At 38.0% G+C, this 19,508-nt stretch overlaps 2 protein-coding genes and 2 pseudogenes across 2 annotated transcripts; 2 read left to right on the top strand and 2 right to left on the bottom strand.

The window, feature by feature from the left end:
* Positions 1-2,285: 2,285 nt before the first annotated feature.
* On the bottom strand, positions 2,286-3,985 carry LOC145055518 (cationic amino acid transporter 2, vacuolar-like; annotated as a pseudogene).
* A 241-nt stretch (positions 3,986-4,226) lies between these two features.
* Positions 4,227-6,286, top strand: LOC145055510 (exocyst complex component EXO84C-like; annotated as a pseudogene).
* Positions 6,287-7,913: 1,627 nt separating this feature from the next.
* On the bottom strand, positions 7,914-10,084 carry LOC145055501 (uncharacterized). The gene is made up of 2 exons (XM_079003854.1): positions 9,317-10,084; positions 7,914-8,921 (listed from the first exon to the last, which is right to left on the bottom strand). The coding sequence occupies exons 1-2, from the start codon at positions 10,082-10,084 to the stop codon at positions 7,914-7,916; spliced, it is 1,776 nt and encodes a 591-aa protein (XP_078859980.1).
* An 8,212-nt stretch (positions 10,085-18,296) lies between these two features.
* On the top strand, positions 18,297-19,304 carry LOC145055495 (uncharacterized). Its single transcript, XM_079003846.1, has one exon. The coding sequence runs from the start codon at positions 18,297-18,299 to the stop codon at positions 19,302-19,304; it is 1,008 nt and encodes a 335-aa protein (XP_078859972.1).
* The last annotated feature ends 204 nt before the right edge of the window (positions 19,305-19,508 follow it).

Below are 19,508 nucleotides of genomic sequence, written 5' to 3'. Positions count from 1 at the left end.
ATTAACTTAATTTGTTATGATATCAGTGGTATTTACGAACTTTGATATGATATTAGTCATATTTACTTTTTTAAAATTCAACAAATTAGCAATTAATGGTCCCTAATTAATCTCCGCCTAGCCGATTAATCCCTTAACCCTAGTCCACCGACTAGCTAACGTCGAACGTTTTTTACAACCTCGTTCTTTTTAGTTCGCTTGACTTGTTATACCCGGTTTGAGTGCTACATACACAAAACTTGGGCCCATATCTTTCATTTTCATCATTTTCCTTTGTGTTAAAATGGAATAGTTTGAAGTTGTTTGGTGAGGATAAAGGAGATGAGATGGTTGTGGAAGGCGACAAAACCATCAATCTACCTCGCGATGCTTTCGATTTGCAAAAATTATGGAGAGTCGATGATGGCGGTGGAGCTAGAGAGGATGAATGTCGAAGGATTGATGCGTGAGAACGTCACGAGTAATCTTTAGAAGTATAGAAGTACAGGTTATATATGAAGAGGATTCATATCCAAGATCCTTCGTCTTCAGATCACCTTTTTGCTTCAACTCCAGCTCCTAGAGTATACACGAATCTGATGGCGGCGGTTGTGATGGCCATCATCACACTCCAGGGGCTATTATGATGCGTTACGCCAGACAGATGGTTCCCATTCCTTCTCCATCACCACAGATGGATCCTAATTCTACAGGTGGTGGTGGAGGTTCTTACCGTCGTGGGTTTGAGCCCCACTCGTATCCATATAATATGACATTGCAGCAGAGAGACTCGTCAACCTATCAACATCATATGACCTCTAAGGAAAACAAAGCTAAAATGGATCTTCAATTCAAGAAACTCAGGTTTTGAAATTGGATATGGATTAAGGGATGTACTTTAGCTTAAACACGAGATTGTTTTGTTCAAATTTCGAAGACCCAAAGCTTCAAAGATGGATCATACATAAAGACAAACATCATAAAGCAAAATTGCTTAAATCAGATAAGAATATGAAATAATCAGAGAAACAGTAGCCTTAAGCGCACGAAGAATGACAATCCAAGATAATATTTTATCACGAATAAGTCTTTGCTTTGAAGGAAGAAAAAGAGATTTTAGGGATTGACCACAATCTTAGGTGCTGTTTGTTTTTGGAAAAAACCTCTTTAGACCTCTTATTGTTGCACGATGCAGCGCAACGCGCAACACTTTTCATCTTGCAGCTGTTTATTTTTCAGAAGTCTTCGGATTAAAAAACATCTTTTGGGGAGAATTTGTTGATTGTTTTGTTTTGATGGGAGAATTTGTTTCTCTTTTGGGGAGATGTTTTTCATGGTAGGTGTAGTTGGGCGTAATACGGTTGGTTTTTAATTCGTGTTAGGTATTTATTTATGATTTTTTATAGTGTTATTATACTTGTTATTGGCAGCGGTTTTGGTTGCTATATGGTTGGAATTATTGGTATGTTAAACAGTAGTTTGGATTTTATTTCTTTATTCTTGCGGTTACTTTGTCACATTTTCACATCGAGTCGAATTGAAACTCATGAGCTGTAGACAAGTTATACATCCTTTTCCTGTTTAATTAGCTTCACAAATGACATAACTACTAGAAACATGGGTTTTAGAGACGGACGAATCCGTCGCTATTCCATCGCTAAGTGTTGTTTGCGATGGATCAGTGACAAATTCACTCCATAGGTAGTTTATACGCGGCTAATGACTCAGTGAGGGTTTTAGCGACGGATCAGTTATTCCTTGCGACAAATTTAGCGTCAGAATATCCGTCGCTAAATGTCACTCAATACATTTACCCAGGACATTAGCGACAATATTTGTTAAAGACAATCGGTCGCTGTTCTGTCGCAAATTTTCCTGATCAGTTTTTTTCCCCTAGCTAAATCCCTTGCAAAGTTCATATACTAAATTTTTTTTTTCCGTTGCAGATCTGTCGAAAACTTTAGACATGATTTTTTCCCATAGCTAATCCCTCGCAAAATTCATAAATTAATTTTGTTCTTTTTCCATCGCTGATCCGTCGCAAACTTTAGACATAATTTTTTCCGTGGCTAATCCCTCAGAAAATTCATGCATTATTTATTTTTATTTTTTTGTCACTAATCCGTCGCGAACTTGTGCTATCATTTTTTTTATTATGATTTTAAAAGAAAAAAATACTACAATCATCAAATTATTATACTAAAAAACATCAAATAATGATACAACCAAACATTATAATACAAAAACTATCAAAGTTACCGAATGACTGTCAGAATATGTATAAATGACCATTTTACCCTCCTCCTTCAATTAACCTATATCAAGACATGCTTTGTGCATCAAGTAAAACAGAAACATGCATATATATACTTGAGGAAGGATTCCACCAATTAAAGCAGCACAGAGCAGTGACAGATCCGATTCTTATAACGTATCTGAAATCATAATGATGGTTTTAGATGTAAATAAAGATTAAATTACAATTACACCCATTAGAAAGAAATGTTGTATGCTTACACTGCTCCATTCATTCCATAATTAGCAAAAGTAGAGGCGATAGGGGTATCAGGGTCTAATTGGGAACATGGCACCAAACCAATCACAACAGCAGATACAAGCATATACAAAACACAACATGTAAACAATGATTCTTCACCTGTAATGTAAACACAGCAGGTACCCCAATCCCAATAGGTAAATCTCTCTGAGGGTTCTTCACCTGTAATATAAACTATATGAAAATTACAATTATACCCTTCAGAAAGAACAATCACAATCACTAGTGTTACCTCTTCTGCTGTGCTGGTTACTGCATCAAAACCAACATATGAGAAAAAAACGGTTGCAGATCCAGCAAGTACTCCGTTAGCTCCATACGGGAAATACCTGAAAATCAGAAACATGTTTCATGTTGCCAAGGGTAAAATGGTAATTTAACACATGCGAAAAAATGAACATATTAACCACCTGGAACTTTATATCCCACCCATTGAGTCTTGAAACCTATGTATCAATCAACTACTATAAAAAAATTTAAGAATATGTGCTATACGAATAATTCATTAATTGAAAGGACAAAAATACCTCTTTGATTCCAGTGCAAAATAGTCCATTTATAATGAAGACTAACACAGCAGCACACGGATCAACTACAATTCCAAGAATGGTGGGTCAGGTTAAGAAAGCAGGAAGCTTATCTGGACCTCCAAAAAACACAACCTGTTTAAAATTGGAATTATATTTCGAAAAAGAAAAAGAAAATTAAAATTATAAATTAGGTTGAAAGAAGAAGGAGTGCACCATATTTGGGGATATGCCACGGGGTACTGCTGCTCCACCAAGTGTGTATTCAAGAATCAGGGACCAGCCAATTAACCAAGCAACACTGGAAGTTGAAGGGGATAGAATATTGATTTGCAAAAGAAAATATGATTATATGAATAAGAGAATTGTTATGAGAAATTACAAGATTACCCTTCTCCAACACATAAGTAGGAATAGTAATATGCACTCCTTGTAGATGGGCAACAACATGCGAGTTCTACATAACATAATGCTGAAACTCCCTGCTGTTTGCTCTTTAGCAACTGTTCCAACAAGAATGTAAACTCCAGCTCCAATTGTTGCTCCAACTCCTGATAAAACTGCTTTAACTTTTAGGTTAATTGATACCAATGCATCCCAACATCATACATACATACTAACATACATACATACATACATACATACATACATACATACATACATACATACATACATACATATATAACAAATTCATTGCATAACGACACTAGGAGAAACAGCGTGTATTAATCAACAAAACATATATATGTATCAATTTTACTTAATGTAAATCCGAGAAGTAATCAATAACAGATAGACGATGAAAGGTGATGATATGTAAGTTGATTGAAAGTTTACCAATGGCGATGAGATCAAAAACAGAGAGACGTTTGGCCAACTGAAAACCCTCAGCTCTAGCAACACTTGCATCAACGTTTATCATGTGTCCTACAGAATCATTAGAACATGTTTATCATAAGATGCATTGATCAAAAGATGCATTGGCCAAAAAAGAAATGAATAATGACACATTGATCTGTCAAGAAATGAATAATGATTAAAAAAAATTAATAAAAAGAAATGAATAATGATTAAAAAAATCAATAAAAAGAAACAGAAGAAAGAAAACACCCTGACCTTAAAACCTCATCTGATTCATTATCCAATCCAATGAATTTTGAAAACGAAAATCTTTAATTGAAAATCAACTTGTTGACATCATCTTTGAAAGTAGCAGTTTTGGGTTTACTAAAACTAAGAAAAGGTCCTCTTGCACATAATCTTTTTCTCTAGTCAAAAGCTGCCCGACTTCAAAAAAGTATCCAAATCTTTCTCCCATCGTGCCCGTGCTACCCAGAAACATTTACCGCCACTTTATCCAACATTATATTGTCCACAATCTCATCAATAACAAAAGAAATGGGAACAATATTTGGAGATGATTTACTTTACAACAACCGACTTGTTCAATGGGCAGAAAGGGAAATTGAGTTATTTGTGAAATTGGTTAAAGAAAACACCCCTTCTTCAGAAACTGTTTCAGCTTTATATGATGCAAGTGTACGTGTTCAGGCTAGTTTGAATCACTTCTCTTAGTGATTTAAAAGTGCTAAAGTTGTCAAAAGTGCTTTTAGTGCTTTTGGAGCCTTATATTGAAGAGGTTCTTGAATTGAATTTTAGAAGAGCAAGAAAATTAGTTTTTTATTTTTCAGGAAATGATGAGATGTTGCTATTGTCACCTCGCCGTGCCTCTCCTTTGTCTACTTTTGCTATATTTTCTGATGGGATGCTTGTTGATAGTGGGACCCGTTTCATCTTCATGGTCAAAGTGAGTCGACTTTATTTGAATGCAAGAAATAGCAATGTACTTTCACTGATTTGTTTATTATAGAAATTTACTTTCATCATATTACTTGTTTATGATTTTTACAGGATATAGTGGAGCAACTAACACGCCTAGTCATGTTACACTTTGGAGGAAATATTTTAACAAGAATTCTAAAACTTTTTGATCAATACATGGATGAACTCATAAAAGCTTTACCTGAACCTTCTGAAGATGACAGTTTAGTGGAGTTAAAAGAAGCTGTACCTTTTAAAGCTGAAACAGATTCCCAACAATTTGCCCTTTTAGGAACTGCATTCACTATTGCAGAAGAGCTGTTACCAATGGTTATGTCAACAATATGGAGTGTTTTAAATGAAAGTAAGGAAGCAGTAAATGACAATACTGCCCCTCTATTGAATAGTGGGATAGATTGTAAGGACTAGAGGAAGCAGCTTCACCATCCACTGGATAAGCTTAGAGATCATTTCGGTAGACAATATGTGTTGAATTTTATATATTCAAGAGATGGGAAAACACGCCCTGATGTAAATATTTATTTATGTGGTGAAGGTGATGATGTTAGTTGGAATTCTGATCCTTTGCCTTCTTTGCCCTTCCAGGTAATTTAAGGGAAGAATTTTTGTCTAAACAAGCTACATGCTTTTGAGTTTTACAAATTTGCACTTATTTATTTTGGGAATTGTGGTGTTTATGCAGGCATTATTTCGGAAGCTGCAGTAGTTAACAACAGTTGCTGGAGATGTGTTACTTGGGAAAGAAAAGATACAGAAAGTGTTGCTTGCAAGGCTAACTGAAACTGTTGTAATGTGGGTGATGTCTAATGAAGAAGATTTTTGGGGTGTTTTAGAAAATGAAGTGGCAAAACTTCAGCCACAAGGATTACAACAGGTAACTAATTAAGGACTAAATGCAAGAAATAGCAACATATTCAGTAAAAATTCTACATTTTTTTCATTGTAGTTGATTCTAGATATGCATTTCACTGTTGAAATCGTGTGTTTTGCTGGTTACCCTTCAAGAAATGTAAACCAAATGGCATCATCTATAATTGCTCGTGCTATCAGAACATTCTCAGGGAGAGGGCTAAACCAACAAAGGTAATAAGGGTATTTAAGTAATTTTACTTTGAAAAATATACCGAGTTATAGCATTCAAAGTTGTTTTTGTATTTGGATGACATTGCTATAATTGGGTAGTTTTTTTTTCAAATATAAGAAAATATATATGCTATAATAAACAAACCAACATAAGTACATTGCTATTTGTGTAAATTGTTGTGTGGATAACAACTAAGCTTACCTTTACAGGAAGTTCATCCACAGAAAAATCCAATTCTTCTCCCCACATTGGATTTCTTCAACCAGGAACCATTTAGTTGCAGATCAACATCAATAAAAATGACCATTTCTATAAAACAGAAGCAACCAGTGAGATTCTTAATTGAAATTGACCAAATCTTGCTATAAATTTTACCTAAAGTGCTTTTTTGTACCACAAGTGACGATTGCATAAGGATCTTACATGTCATTCAAGTGGGCACCAATAAGATTCTTATCTGCGAACAGTTTCACCTTCAAAACATAACAGATAATGCTACAAATTAGCAAGAACAAAAGAAATGAAAAGCCATTTAGAATTTTTGATACACCTTGATTACATAAGTAGAGCTGCCATTAGAGTCACCCTTCTATTGATCTATCTACAAAAATAAGTATAGAAGTGCTTGTCATACACAAAAGGACAAGCACCTGTGAAACAAATAGTATGTAAAGTAACCAAAATTATCACATTTTTTTATTTATGTTTCTTGCATCTGATTTAGTTAAAGTAAGATATGTTATATTAAGTTCTATTATTTATATTTATGATGCAGTGCAACCCGGGGATAATTTGAATAAAAACACAAATAGAATAATTTCTCAAGGGAATAAAAAATGTGATAATTTCATATTGTTGGGCTTGTTACAGAGCTTATGGATGCATGTATAGAGATGACAGGAGAGGTTCAGGGTGAAGCTTTGATGCACAAAACTTATGCTACCAGGCTTATATATGACTAAAGCAACCAATCAAGCCCTATATCAAGTTCTAATTCTAAGTATCTGTTTTAATATAGATGCAATGGATATAAGAGGAATGATGATTGAAAAAGGGGGAAAAATTGAGAAATTAAACCCTAACGTAATATAGTGTGGATTTGAACCAAACCTAACCTAATATATGACTAAAGCAAATAAAATCAAGAAATTTATCTAAATTGGAAGTTAGCGAAGAATAATTTTAGATTTTAAAAATGTGGAGGCTGTCGGATTGGGAAGCTGCAAGGTCCATGGTGTCGTCATCTGTTTGAACGGAGATGGTGAGATTAGGTTAAGCTGCAACTCGAGAGTTATGCGTGTTCAGTTGGAGTGATAAAGCAGGTTTGGGAGGGACGGAAACTTACACAAACTCTGTGAAACTGGAATTGGATTCACCAATTTCTACGAGAGATCGTCAATTAAAAAAATAGCATGTGTATGCTCTGTCGGTATTCTCTCGCTAAACACATACCAGATGGCAAAAGGTCGACGATTTTTTTTCCCTCGTTGAACCCTCGCCAAATGACTTAGTTTTCCACCGATCACCGATGAATAAGGGTGCGTCGATAAATACTTGTAAGATCCGTAGCTTATCCCTTGCTAAACCCTATCTAATATGCTATATATTGAATAAATAAAATACTTGTTTAAACCATCGCAGATCTCTCGCAATTCCCTGTCTATAAGCCAAAAATTTTCTACAGAATAAATCCCTCTCTGAATCTGTAGCTGAAACTCAAGTTTCTAGTAGTGTATAAAACTTATTTTTCATATGTTTTTGAGACAGCAATGAGTGTCTTTGTTTTCCACAAAAACTATAGTAGCATCATAAACTTAGCGGGAGAGGTGCTGAATGCACACATACAGCTTTTAACTATGTTTAAAGAAATTCATCATTCACATTAAGTATAAACCACAATTCTTGTTTCAAATACACATACTAGTCAAATAATAGTTACTACCAAAGATTCACTAGAACTTGAAAAAGCTAGTTGACTCCTGGCAGAAGAAAAACAACAATTGGGTATCTGACTCCTTGATAATGCATGCCACTTATCAATGTACCCTATCGACTCCATGTCTAAGTTGGGAAGTTGACGCTTTTTAAGCATTTTCAGGATCTTTTTGGATCTACCAAGAAGTTGAGCTGCAATTTGGATGCTCTCCTCCCTTTTCTCTATTGCATTGTCATGACACTTCATAGTTATGACACGAGGTAAGTTGGTAAAGCAAGCACATAACAGATATGCGATTATGATTGATATAAACTCAAAGAGTTCATCATCTGTTGGCCAGTTTTCTTGCTCATTGCAATGAAGCAGTATGGTTTGGCTGATTCTATACATGGAACTCGCAACAATGAACTTACGAAGTGAGTGATCCAGACATACATTTTTCCTTGTCTTCAACTGTATCACAATTATTGCTGCTTCATCACCCAACCATTTAAGAATCTCCTTTGATATTTTTCCTTTATGAGCTTTATTTTGAAGATCAATTTGTAGCCACTTGCAGTATACTTCAACGTTTGTCCACACATGTCTAGCTGCTTTTCTTGCCTTTACCAGCTCATCATTTGCATTGAGGCTTTCTTCCACATGTCTCACAAATTGAAGACCTTCCTTCATACTTGAAAGCAACCCATTGACATGGCAGTTTGCAATATCAGGAAGTGCAAGAGCAATGGCAGTTAATGTTACAGCTACTAGGCTCCAACAGTTCTGCACTTCTTCTGGATGTAGTGGTGGAACTTGATCATTGTCGAACTCTACTATGCCAATGAATCCTTTAGATTTCTCTAGAAGCTTCATAAGATTCCTTGGCTCTTTCTTTTCAGACTCTTGAAGAAGTCGAGTTATAGAGTTGAGCGCATTTCGTAATATTCTCTTTGAAAGCTTCGCATCCGGTTCAATTTGCAGAACATATATTCTTCCGTATCTAATACCACATTGCTGTTAGATGCATTTGGTTCTTCGTTAAACCTTTTCAAGTATGACTTGCCGAAATGGTAACAATAAGAGAATAAGATTAGAAAAAATCTGGGAATAAGACATTCCGTTTTACATATAACTACGATCGTTATCTGAAGTGCTATACAAAAGTTTAAAATCAAGTTTCGGATTTTATGGAAAACCTTCTTGCAATGGGAACCTGGGATATGCTTAGGGACAGGGCTGCTTTTCCACAGCTGAAGTGTTTGGATCCAATGCTTCTCGACTCGGAACACGTTTATATGATGCTTACTCCATGTCATGGAGAGGTTGAAATGACCTGTGGTAGTTAAACATCTGAAAATTGGTGCTATACTACCTAATATCACCCCTAATGATTGCAAGGTAATAATCACATTGACTGACCACTTATAATCTGAATCATAATTCTGAAAATTTGATATATCAACAAACTGGTTGACCAAAATTATAACTGAATTGAAAGCAAGGACTAAGCATACATCCCCAAAAGCACAAGACACCGCTGAACAAGCAATTACAAATTGGGGGTTACCGGTGTCTGCCATCATCCAATACTGCTTCACATAACGTTTGAGCCCTTTGCTGGAGAACTTTATCTCTTGACCATTAGAAGCTAAACTGTGCAGCTCCTTGTATCGTTGTTGTAATGCTCTTCTAGATGCTGACCCTGTCAGGGCTACCGAAAATGGCCATGGAATTAAAAGAATCAATAAAAAGATTGTTGTCCAGCTTACCAAACTCGACTGAGCAACAATAACTTGAATCCACATATTTACATTAATGGTAAGTATGAGGATACACAAGGCCACCGTATTCAGCAGAAGTTCCTTGTCATTCATAAGCCCTAAAGATGGGAGAAAGTTGGCTAACATGGTGATCAAGAACATAATGCTGACACACTTTGCTATATTCTCATGATTGTCAGACACGTTGGTGCTCAGATCGACTAGTAGCTTTGTTGTTATTGCTATCAGCGTGATAGAAGCAGCATTGATAGTGAAAAATCTGCATGGAAACCAGAGTTTCCATTGTCCAAAGCCTCGAAAAACATCTGCTACCATTGCTAGAGTGCAAACCAGAGATGCTAGGCAAATATACAATCCCACCCATGACATGGCGTCTTCAGGAGATGTCCATGTCATCTTGCTAGACCAGAGAAAATGAAGATTTAACTTGATGTAGTAGAACAAGAGCTACCCGATGCTTGATATATATATATATATATATATATATATATATATATATATATATATATATATATATATATATATATATATATATATATGTGTGTGTGTGTGTGTGTGTGTGTGTATGTGTGTGTGTGTGATCCACACTTCTATTTTCCATTTTAGCGTGTTGATATAATATTCCACCTTCTTTCCTTCTCAAGGGCTGTGCAATCATTGATGAAAGCTTGTGGTTGGAAGAGCATAGTAAACGCATAATGTGTGCATAATGTTGTTAAAGCTATTTTTAATTTGAGAACAAAACCACTCATTTTTTTTTTGGAAAGGGAACTTCCCTAACGAGGGTTTCCGGGCCAGCTTTCGCGCACCGACTAATCCCCCGCTGCAAACATGAAGCTTTGCCTCATGCCCTGGAGTCACTGCAGGCGAACCTCCATGGCCACAAGGGCTTAGTAGTGCCAGGATTTGAACATGGGTCAATAGGTTATCCACCATATCTTCCACATGCCTTACCAAGTCACCACAACCCAAGTGGTTAAAACCACTCATTTTAAAATATGTTAATTATTCATTTAATATTTAATAATATTATTTTGAAAAAAAAATACGTGACACCTGCCACATGCTACCTACACCCCACCTAATTAATCAATTTCTCTTTCCATAATATTACATGCCATGTGAAGCTACTCCACCAATACCAATCAGATCAACTTTGCCATCGACCGCCGCCGTCCGCCGGACCGCCTTAATTGAAGGTCAACTGGACCACCGTCGGAACACTACTTTTCCGAACTCTATGAAACTACTTCACTTCCTCTTCTCCTCTAACCACCTCTCATATCTTGTTTCACCAGATCTGTGAAAGGTCCGTGATCTACCACAATCACCCTTCATTGTCACCCACAACAACCACCCCCACCACCACCTATCACCCATACCACACTTCACCACCACCACCACTCACAACCACCACCAACCATATATAGACACGATTCATTTTTTCATATAATCACATGTGATTAAATACACTAGAAATAATTATTGAATCGATAACACAAAAATTAATCTAGTATAGATAAATCATATGTGATTAAATAAATATAATCACATGTGATTATAGATATCTAGTCACATACAATTTATGTGGATAATGTTCATTTTCGCGTTCTCGTTTCAGTAGTTATTCTTGTTTACTTAATTACATGTGATTATATATATGTAATCACATATGATTTATATTTAATACTCGTTCTTGTATATTAAATCATATGTGATTAGATACATATAGTCACATGTGATTAAATACATGAGAAAAATTATTGAATTGAAAACTCGAAAATGAATTTTGTTCATATAAATCATTTGCTATTAGATACAGATAATCACATGTGATTATATATACGAGAACAACTATTGAATCAAGAACGCGAAAATAAATCTTTTCCACATAAATCATATGTGATTAAATACATATAATCACATGTGATTATTCTTGTTTATTTATTCATATCTGAGTATATATATGTAATCACATATGCTTTATATTTGATACTTTTTCTTGTATAGTTAATCATATTTGATTAGATATATATAATCACATGTGATTAAATACATGAGAAAAATTATTGAATTTTGTCCATATAAATCATATGTTATTATATATATATATATATATATATATATATATATATATATATATATATATATATATATAATCACGTGTGATTATATGTATTTAGTCACATATGGTTTATGTGAATAATATTCATTTTTGCGTTTTCAATAACGAGTCAATTAGTCAAGTTTTGATCCTTGATGAAAATTTTGATCAATGTTTCCACTTTTTTAAAAACCTTGGTTTTTGTAGAAACTTCAAGTCAGCTGATGGGTTTCCACATGGTAAAACAACTTAATCTTTTTATATTTTTTTAATGTTGCAAAAATTCAAATAATCTAAAAAATGATGAAAAATGTAAATTTTACAAAAATAAAAATATTCTAAAAATGAAAGTTGCAGACTTGTCACTGTTCATTTTCATTAGTAGAACAGAGCATTTTGTTTACAATAAGTTGGCGTTCATCTGGGGTTCCATAAGTTAAGCATATCTTAACAACATTTGAAGCAAACTTTTGTAGACTCATTTTCATTGTTTTTCCTACAATCTTGTATACAATAGTTGATCGCTCATGGGGTACATGCTAATTATAATAGACCAACAATATTATAGTTTTTAACTAAATCTCAAATCAGAAAATAAAAACATATATTCATAAGGTGAGTGAGTACCTTAATAACATCATTTCCATATTGGTCTCATGCAAGATTACAAACCATTTTCATGATTTCATCCATTACAACTTATGTATTCTGATCATCACAGTGCTCCAAAACCCTCTGTTAATTTCACACATAAGAAGAAAAAGAAATTGATAATGAATTTTATTTTTAATATTTTTACCAGAATGACTCGAAATCCATAAGGATGTGACGAAAGAGAAACAACTTGTCCAAATAAAGAATGATTCGACATCCATAATGACTCGACACAAAGGTAAGGTTAGGATTCCGTCTACCAGAAGTGTCAGCTATAGGACTTAGGACCGGAAGGATTTCTTTCGGTTCAGATTGCAGATATAGGTCATGTTGATAGTATTTCGGAACGGTTTGTATGTCGAGAAGACGGATAAGGTATTGGATTCTTGGACTTGAGGTGAGTAGTTATGGCAATCCTTTATTGGTTAAGGTTAAAGGGAGAAATCATTCATTCGTCGTCAGTAAGCGAGTCTGCTAAGGATGGGTTCGATTATTGGAAGGCCATCATATGTTGTGGTTGAATTTCAACAAGGATCTTAAAGAATTGGCCGGATCATTTGACCACCTGGAGAGTAACAAGGAGTGATTTCGAGGATGAAATCTAATTTAAGTGAAGGAGATTTGTAACACCTTGTTTCACATCGTTTCATGAATTAGGGTCGTGACCCGAAGATCAAGTATCATAAGGCTTTGGGCTTTGGGTAAAGAGAGGTTTAGACCCATTTGGAAATGGATAATGTGGATTATGTGATCCAAGAATTTGATTTGTGCTTCGGAGCCCAAGGGTATAATGGGAAAAGTGGTGTTTCAGACTTCTTTTATGAGTTAAAGATTTTAGTTCGATGTGATTTAAGTTAAAATTAATTAGATAGAGTTGTAGAGCTCCTCAATACCATTATGTGGATATAAAGATCATCGAAATCGGATTTGAAATGAAGAAGTTATGACCGGTTGAAGTTAGGATGATTTTGGGTTAAGTCGCATACGCGAGGCATACTAGGGTATCCCTGAGTACGCTGGGCTTACACGATCATTTCGCAAAACCTATTTTCATGGTTTGAGCCCTATTTAACCTCCTTAACTTCCCCAAACCCATTCCATTCTCAGCCTCCACCTCTCCAACACTCTCCATTGAAACCCTAACACTAGTTTAAGCCTTATGAGCAAAAAAGAAGGCGTTTTTAAGTGCTTTGGAGTGGTCTTGGTGCCTTTTGGAGAAGAAAGAGCTCATTGGAGAAGTGTTGGTTGCATTGGATCTTGTAGATATAGACTTTGTTCACCTTGATCTTTCTTCTAGAGGTATAAAGATTGAATCTTGATGATGTATTTGATAGATCTAGCTAGTCTTGGGTGATATGAGCTTTTGGTCACTTTAGTGCATAAAGTTTAGATCTTAAAATTTTGTGACCTTGTTATGGATAAAGTTGGAAACTTTATCCATCTAAACATCATATTGATTCAGATCTAAAGGTTTGAGACTTGGACTTAATGGATTAAGTTGAAAAAGATGCTCTTTTGGTCCCTTTGAGACTTAAAGAAAAAAGAACTTGGTTATTTGGACCATTCTAATGGATAAAGTTGGAAACTTTATCCATTATAAAGCTATTAGGAACCATAAAAATGTAATCTTGGTCCTTAGTTTTCCTCCATTCTTGCTCTAAGATGTCTTAGTGAGTTAAGAAATTAGGGTTTTTGGTATTGAGCACTTCCTATCGATGCAAGTCATAAAGTTGGAAACTTTATGACTTAAAATGTTATTTTGGGACTAGATTTGCCTTTGGTCGAAAAGACTTAATGGAATAAGCTCTTAAAAAGAAGAAGTGAAGTTAGCCAGCGTATGTTGGACATACATTGGCGTACATCACACGTACACGATGAGATGCCCGATTGTGGATCTTGAATATGCTAAGCGTACAAGCTGAGTATGCTGGATGTACTCAACTGAGTCAACCCAGATGACTTTTCTGTTGGATTAGGTGTCTAAGCCCATAACTATAATTGGTATGTACTTGAACCGATAGTAGCATGGTCCTTTTGGGTTGCCTTCACCATAACAATTTGATAGGATGAATTATGGATAAAAAGGTTAATTGTGATTTATTAATATATTATAAGAATAATATATTAATTGAGAAATCATATTATTTAATTAGTATTGGTCAAAAATTAATTTGTTGATCAAAAGAGACTAATAAAATTAAGGGGACTGTTATTGTAATTATAAGATAGTTACAATTTGGGCTTGTGGATCCCAATGGAAGGGATGCAAAAATTCTAGGTGGAAGCCTACATAGATTTCGTCCATATGGAGCTTCTTGAAGGATCTACTGGGCTGCTTAAGGATTAAGAAGTTAGATTAGGGTTTTACCTGAAACCCTAACAACTCAACTATATAAGGAACTCCCTGGATCCCTGAAATCGGCTAGTGAAACCCTAAGAGGATGCCCTAGCTGATTTAAGTCTCTCTCTCTCTCTCTCATATTCTTCCAATTGATATTTGGTGTTTGTGACTTGCTAGAGGTGCAACAATTGGGGCACTAAGCTCTTGAAGATCAAGATTGTAACTTCCGGATTTCCATGTATGACAATCTGAGTATTTATTTTTGATATATGAGGAGTGACTCGACGAGTTGACGCCCCAACTCGTTGAGTAAGGCCGCGACTGATGCTTCAGATTAATGAATGGACTCGACGAGTCGGTGAGCTGACTCGACGAGTCCGTGTTGTTGGCAGAAACCCTAAATTTTGGGCCCGAGCCCTATTTAAAGGCACTTATGGCCTTAAATTGTGGCTACCTTTCCAGAAGAGAGAACCCCAGCGAGCTTGAGTGTGTAAAGTGAGAGAAAGAGCTATCTTGAGCTATTTGGTGTGATTTTGCAAAAGAGGAGAAGAGTTCCAGCAAGAAGGACCAGAGGAGGTTGTTGTTCTAAGTTATTCAAGCAAGGATCTTCATTCTGAGGTACCAAATCGAACCCCTCTTCTTCCCTATTGTGTAGATTCTATTTTTGGGGTTAGGGCTTGAACCACTTCATTTTTGGGGTCTTGAGTGCATCAAATCCCTCTTTCAAGTTTTGTTATAGATCTGGACCTTTCTAGGTCTAGAGCTAGAAAGTATGAAGCTTTAGTCGAGTAATCATAGGGTTTTGAAGCTAGGAAGCATTAATGGGGTTTCTATGGTATATAATGCAAGATACACCATGCATGGACACCACGTTCAGACCTTTACATGATTTGGGTGTTAGAAGGGCAGATCTATAAGTTAGAGAAACAGATCTGACCTCAAAAGGTCAAATGAGTAATGCCATGGAGGAAACTCGCCGAGTCCATGAGAGGACTCAACGAGTCGGATCTGATTCGTGATCAGTGGTAACCCGTTGAGTTGAGAGGTTAACTCAACGAGTTGAGTGAGCACTTAGGAGGAGTCAGAGGACACACATGGACTCGCTGAGTCACCCGAGTGCACTCAGCGAGTTTGGTCAAAGTTGGACCGTTGACTGAGTTGACTTCAGTTGACCTTAGGGTTGGTCAAACTGATTTAAGAGAGGTCAGGGAGGGGTAGAATAGTCTTCTACCCATTCTTAAAGAGGTGGATGTAAGGAGTGTATTGATTAGAGATGTTATCATTTTGATAGGCAGAGGCTAGATCGGGGATTCGAGCACGAGAGTTTTCTAGACCTCTTACGAGGTGAGTCTTCTCACTATACATTACCTAGAGTGGTATCTATGTGAAGACAGTAGGGTCTTACGTGTTATGTGCTTGCTTGAGATTTTGTGCTTTGTGATTTATGTAGGCTATGTGATATTAGACCGGACCGGAGGTCCAACGACTTACGAGGCTAGAGGGTCCTCAACCAGACCGGACCGGAGGGTCCAACGATTTAGACCGGACCAGAGGGTCCAACGCGCTACGGGACTGGAGGGTCCCGCTGAGACACATTGACCGAAGGGTCTTACCGAGTTATAGCCTTGAGTGGCTTATGTGTTGTATGTGGTATTTTGGGGAACTCACTAAGTATTTATACTTACCGTGTTATGTGAGATGTGTTTCAGGTACTAGCGAGGATCACGGGAAGGCGCCGACATGATTTGTACACACTGACAGAGGATTTTCTATTTGAGATTCTGGGATATGTTTTACCGTGATAACATTTGATACACTTGAGTTGAGATGATTTATATGAGATATGTTATGTTTGAAAAATAAAAAATTGTTTTAAATTATCACGTTGTCACAAGTTGGTATCAGAGCATTGGTTTGAGGGATTCGAATGCACCTTCGGGCGTATCTGAACTCAAACTGAGGATTTGAGAAATTTTTTCATAAAAGGAACATTTTTTCTAAAAGAGTCAAAGATTTTGAGAAAAGAAGAAAGGAACAGTGTGTACGATCAACCAACGCCCGAACGACGATTTCCTAAAATACCCTTACATTGTGTGTTATGAGATATTATGTGATATGTTATGCATGCTAGAGTAGGCTAGGTATTCATATCTAGGACTAGAGTGGCCTGATTTGTGATGCCTTAGCCTAGGAGATTACTGCTACCATGAGTTATTTCGAGAATGAGTAGGTAGCAGTGAGGAGCTTATGATAGGTCTACTGGAGGGTAGCGTGTGTTTAGCGATGATGGTATGCCTAGGGCAGCACAACAGAGCTGCGTCCAAGCCCTAGAGCCGGGCACACCAGCCAGGCCCAACCCAGTAGGCTCAACACCCGCTCGCACCCTCGGGAGCGGAACGCCCAGGTGGAAGGCTCGTGCCCGCCAAGTGACGCTCCTTGCTCCAAGACAAAAGGTACGGTCAGGAGACAAACAGTGGGATCAGAGCATTACCGTCAGAGCCAATGAGAGCGCCCTAGCGGTTGAGGGCGCACGACCCTCCAATCAGCGCCTCTGATCCTGTCTCCTCAAAAAGCGATCCTGTCTGGTACGGACCAGGCAGGAGCGCTAGGTATAAAAGGATGCATTCTCAGACTAGCGAGGTTAGTTCTTTGGCCCCTCTAGAGAACGCATACACAAACCCTAAATCATCCTCTAACTTGACCGTTGGAGCGTTCTTCCGGGAGCTCCTCCCGGAAAACGGCTGACGACCCTCGTTCTCCGTGATCTTGCAGCGGTGACTAGGTAACCAAGAAGAATTCAGCTGAAGCAGCAGCAAGGTCTTACGAGGGACAAGGTTCCATCATTTGGTGCCATCCATTTGTGAGACGAAGAACACAAGCAAAAAGCACGAAAACAAGCAACAATGGTGTCCAACGGTAGCGAGGGACAACCAACTAGTCCCATACGTCCCATGACGACGTTGGAAAAAACACCACTGCCTGCAACGACCAGCAGGGCCGTTTTGGACGAATGAAGTTCTACAACAGACACCGGAAACATTTCACAACCGTCATTTCCTCAGCAAGAAACATCTCCGGTGGAGCTACTCCCGTCTACACAGCTTTAGATGTCGCCGTTCTTCGCGCCATCGCTGCAACAGACACGAGCAATCCACTTGACAACACCCCCGTCGAGTCACATTTTCAACATGCCGCCACCGTTTGCAACACCTTCGCCATTTCAGATGACGGGTGGACAGAGTTCCACAACCCTATTACCACCGTTGGCGCAAACCATGATGAGTAACTCACCACCCATTTACACGACGGCCGGTACATGGATCGGACCGACTATACTTGTCAACAACAACTTGCAGCAGCCAGTAACGATCAGCCCCGCTACATCCATACACCCTTTCTCCACTAGTTATCCCCTCCAGTTACCATTCCAGCCATACCCCTTTTATGGACCAAGTCCGGGCTACCTTACACCACCACCGCATGGTATGAACTCCCAATACCAGCAGGGGATGTCGACTATCCCAGGCCACGATGGTTTTTCCCGAAGCGTAACGTCTCCATTCGTCAAAGAGCTATTGGATTATGAGATACCAAATACCGCAAAACTCCCAACACTTAAAACGTATAATGGAACCACCGACCCGGACAGTCACATCGACACATATGAATGGACGATGACGTCGCTAAAGCTTAACGAGAAGTTCTGGTGCACATACTTCCCAACGACACTCGTGGGCAACGCCAGCACGTGGTTCAAAACGCTACAGCCAGCCAATATTTTAAACTTCGCTCAGCTCAAGTATCTTTTCCTCACAAACTTCATGCAGTTACGCAAATTCAAGGGGGACTCTCATTCCATTATCGGCTGTAAACAAAGAGAGGGGGAAACTATGCGAGAATACTTTACAAGATTCACAAATGCCACGCTGGATGTACCAGGGCATGACGAAGGCCTTATAGCCGGAGCCTTCACGTGGGGACTCCTGCCAGGCCCTTTGTCGCAAAAACTCATGGGAAAGAAGCCCTTAACACGAGCCGAGTTGAAAGAAAGGGTAGAGCGATATCTACGGCAGGAGGATGGTGAAGCAGCTAAGCAAGCCTACTTGAATGCCATGACGACCAGGCATCACCACCCGAGTCATACGGACTTCCGAGGGGGAGAAAGACACTATGGCCAGGCAAGAAGACCACTGGTGCATTTTCGACCATTTGTTAAAGACGACAGACGGGGTCGTCGCCCAGAAGTGTACGCGGTGTCTGAGAAACAGCAACCGGCGAAGTCACCCAAGATTCGGTACTGTGAATACCACAAAATTAAGACGCATGATACGGTTAACTGTTTGGTACTAAAGAAGGAGATGGAGGAGAAACAACTCAAAGGAGATTTGGTGGAGGTGGCGCGAAGCCTACGCGCCAAGTTTGATGTTGAGAAGGCCAAGGTTCCACCCCGCGAAAGGGTTCAGCTCAGGGAGATATTCATGATACGCAGCAAAAGAAGTAGGGAGGAACAACGGTGAGAGCAAACGACCATTAAACCTTCAGCACGCGCACTCACGTTCTCCATTCAGGATCCCCGGCCGGATGGTTGGAGAGGTGACAACCCGCTGATAATACAAGCATCTATCAGAGACGTGACTATCCATAGGGTCTATGTCGACACCGGGAGTTCAACAGACATCATCTATGAGCATTGTTTCGGACTCCTCCCAGATCACTGGAAA

This window comes from Lactuca serriola, chromosome 1, assembly GCF_051521515.1.
Source record: "Lactuca serriola cultivar US96UC23 chromosome 1, Lser_US96UC23_V15, whole genome shotgun sequence".
Lineage (NCBI taxonomy): Eukaryota > Viridiplantae > Streptophyta > Magnoliopsida > Asterales > Asteraceae > Lactuca > Lactuca serriola.
This window is presented reverse-complemented; position numbering and strand designations above follow the sequence as displayed.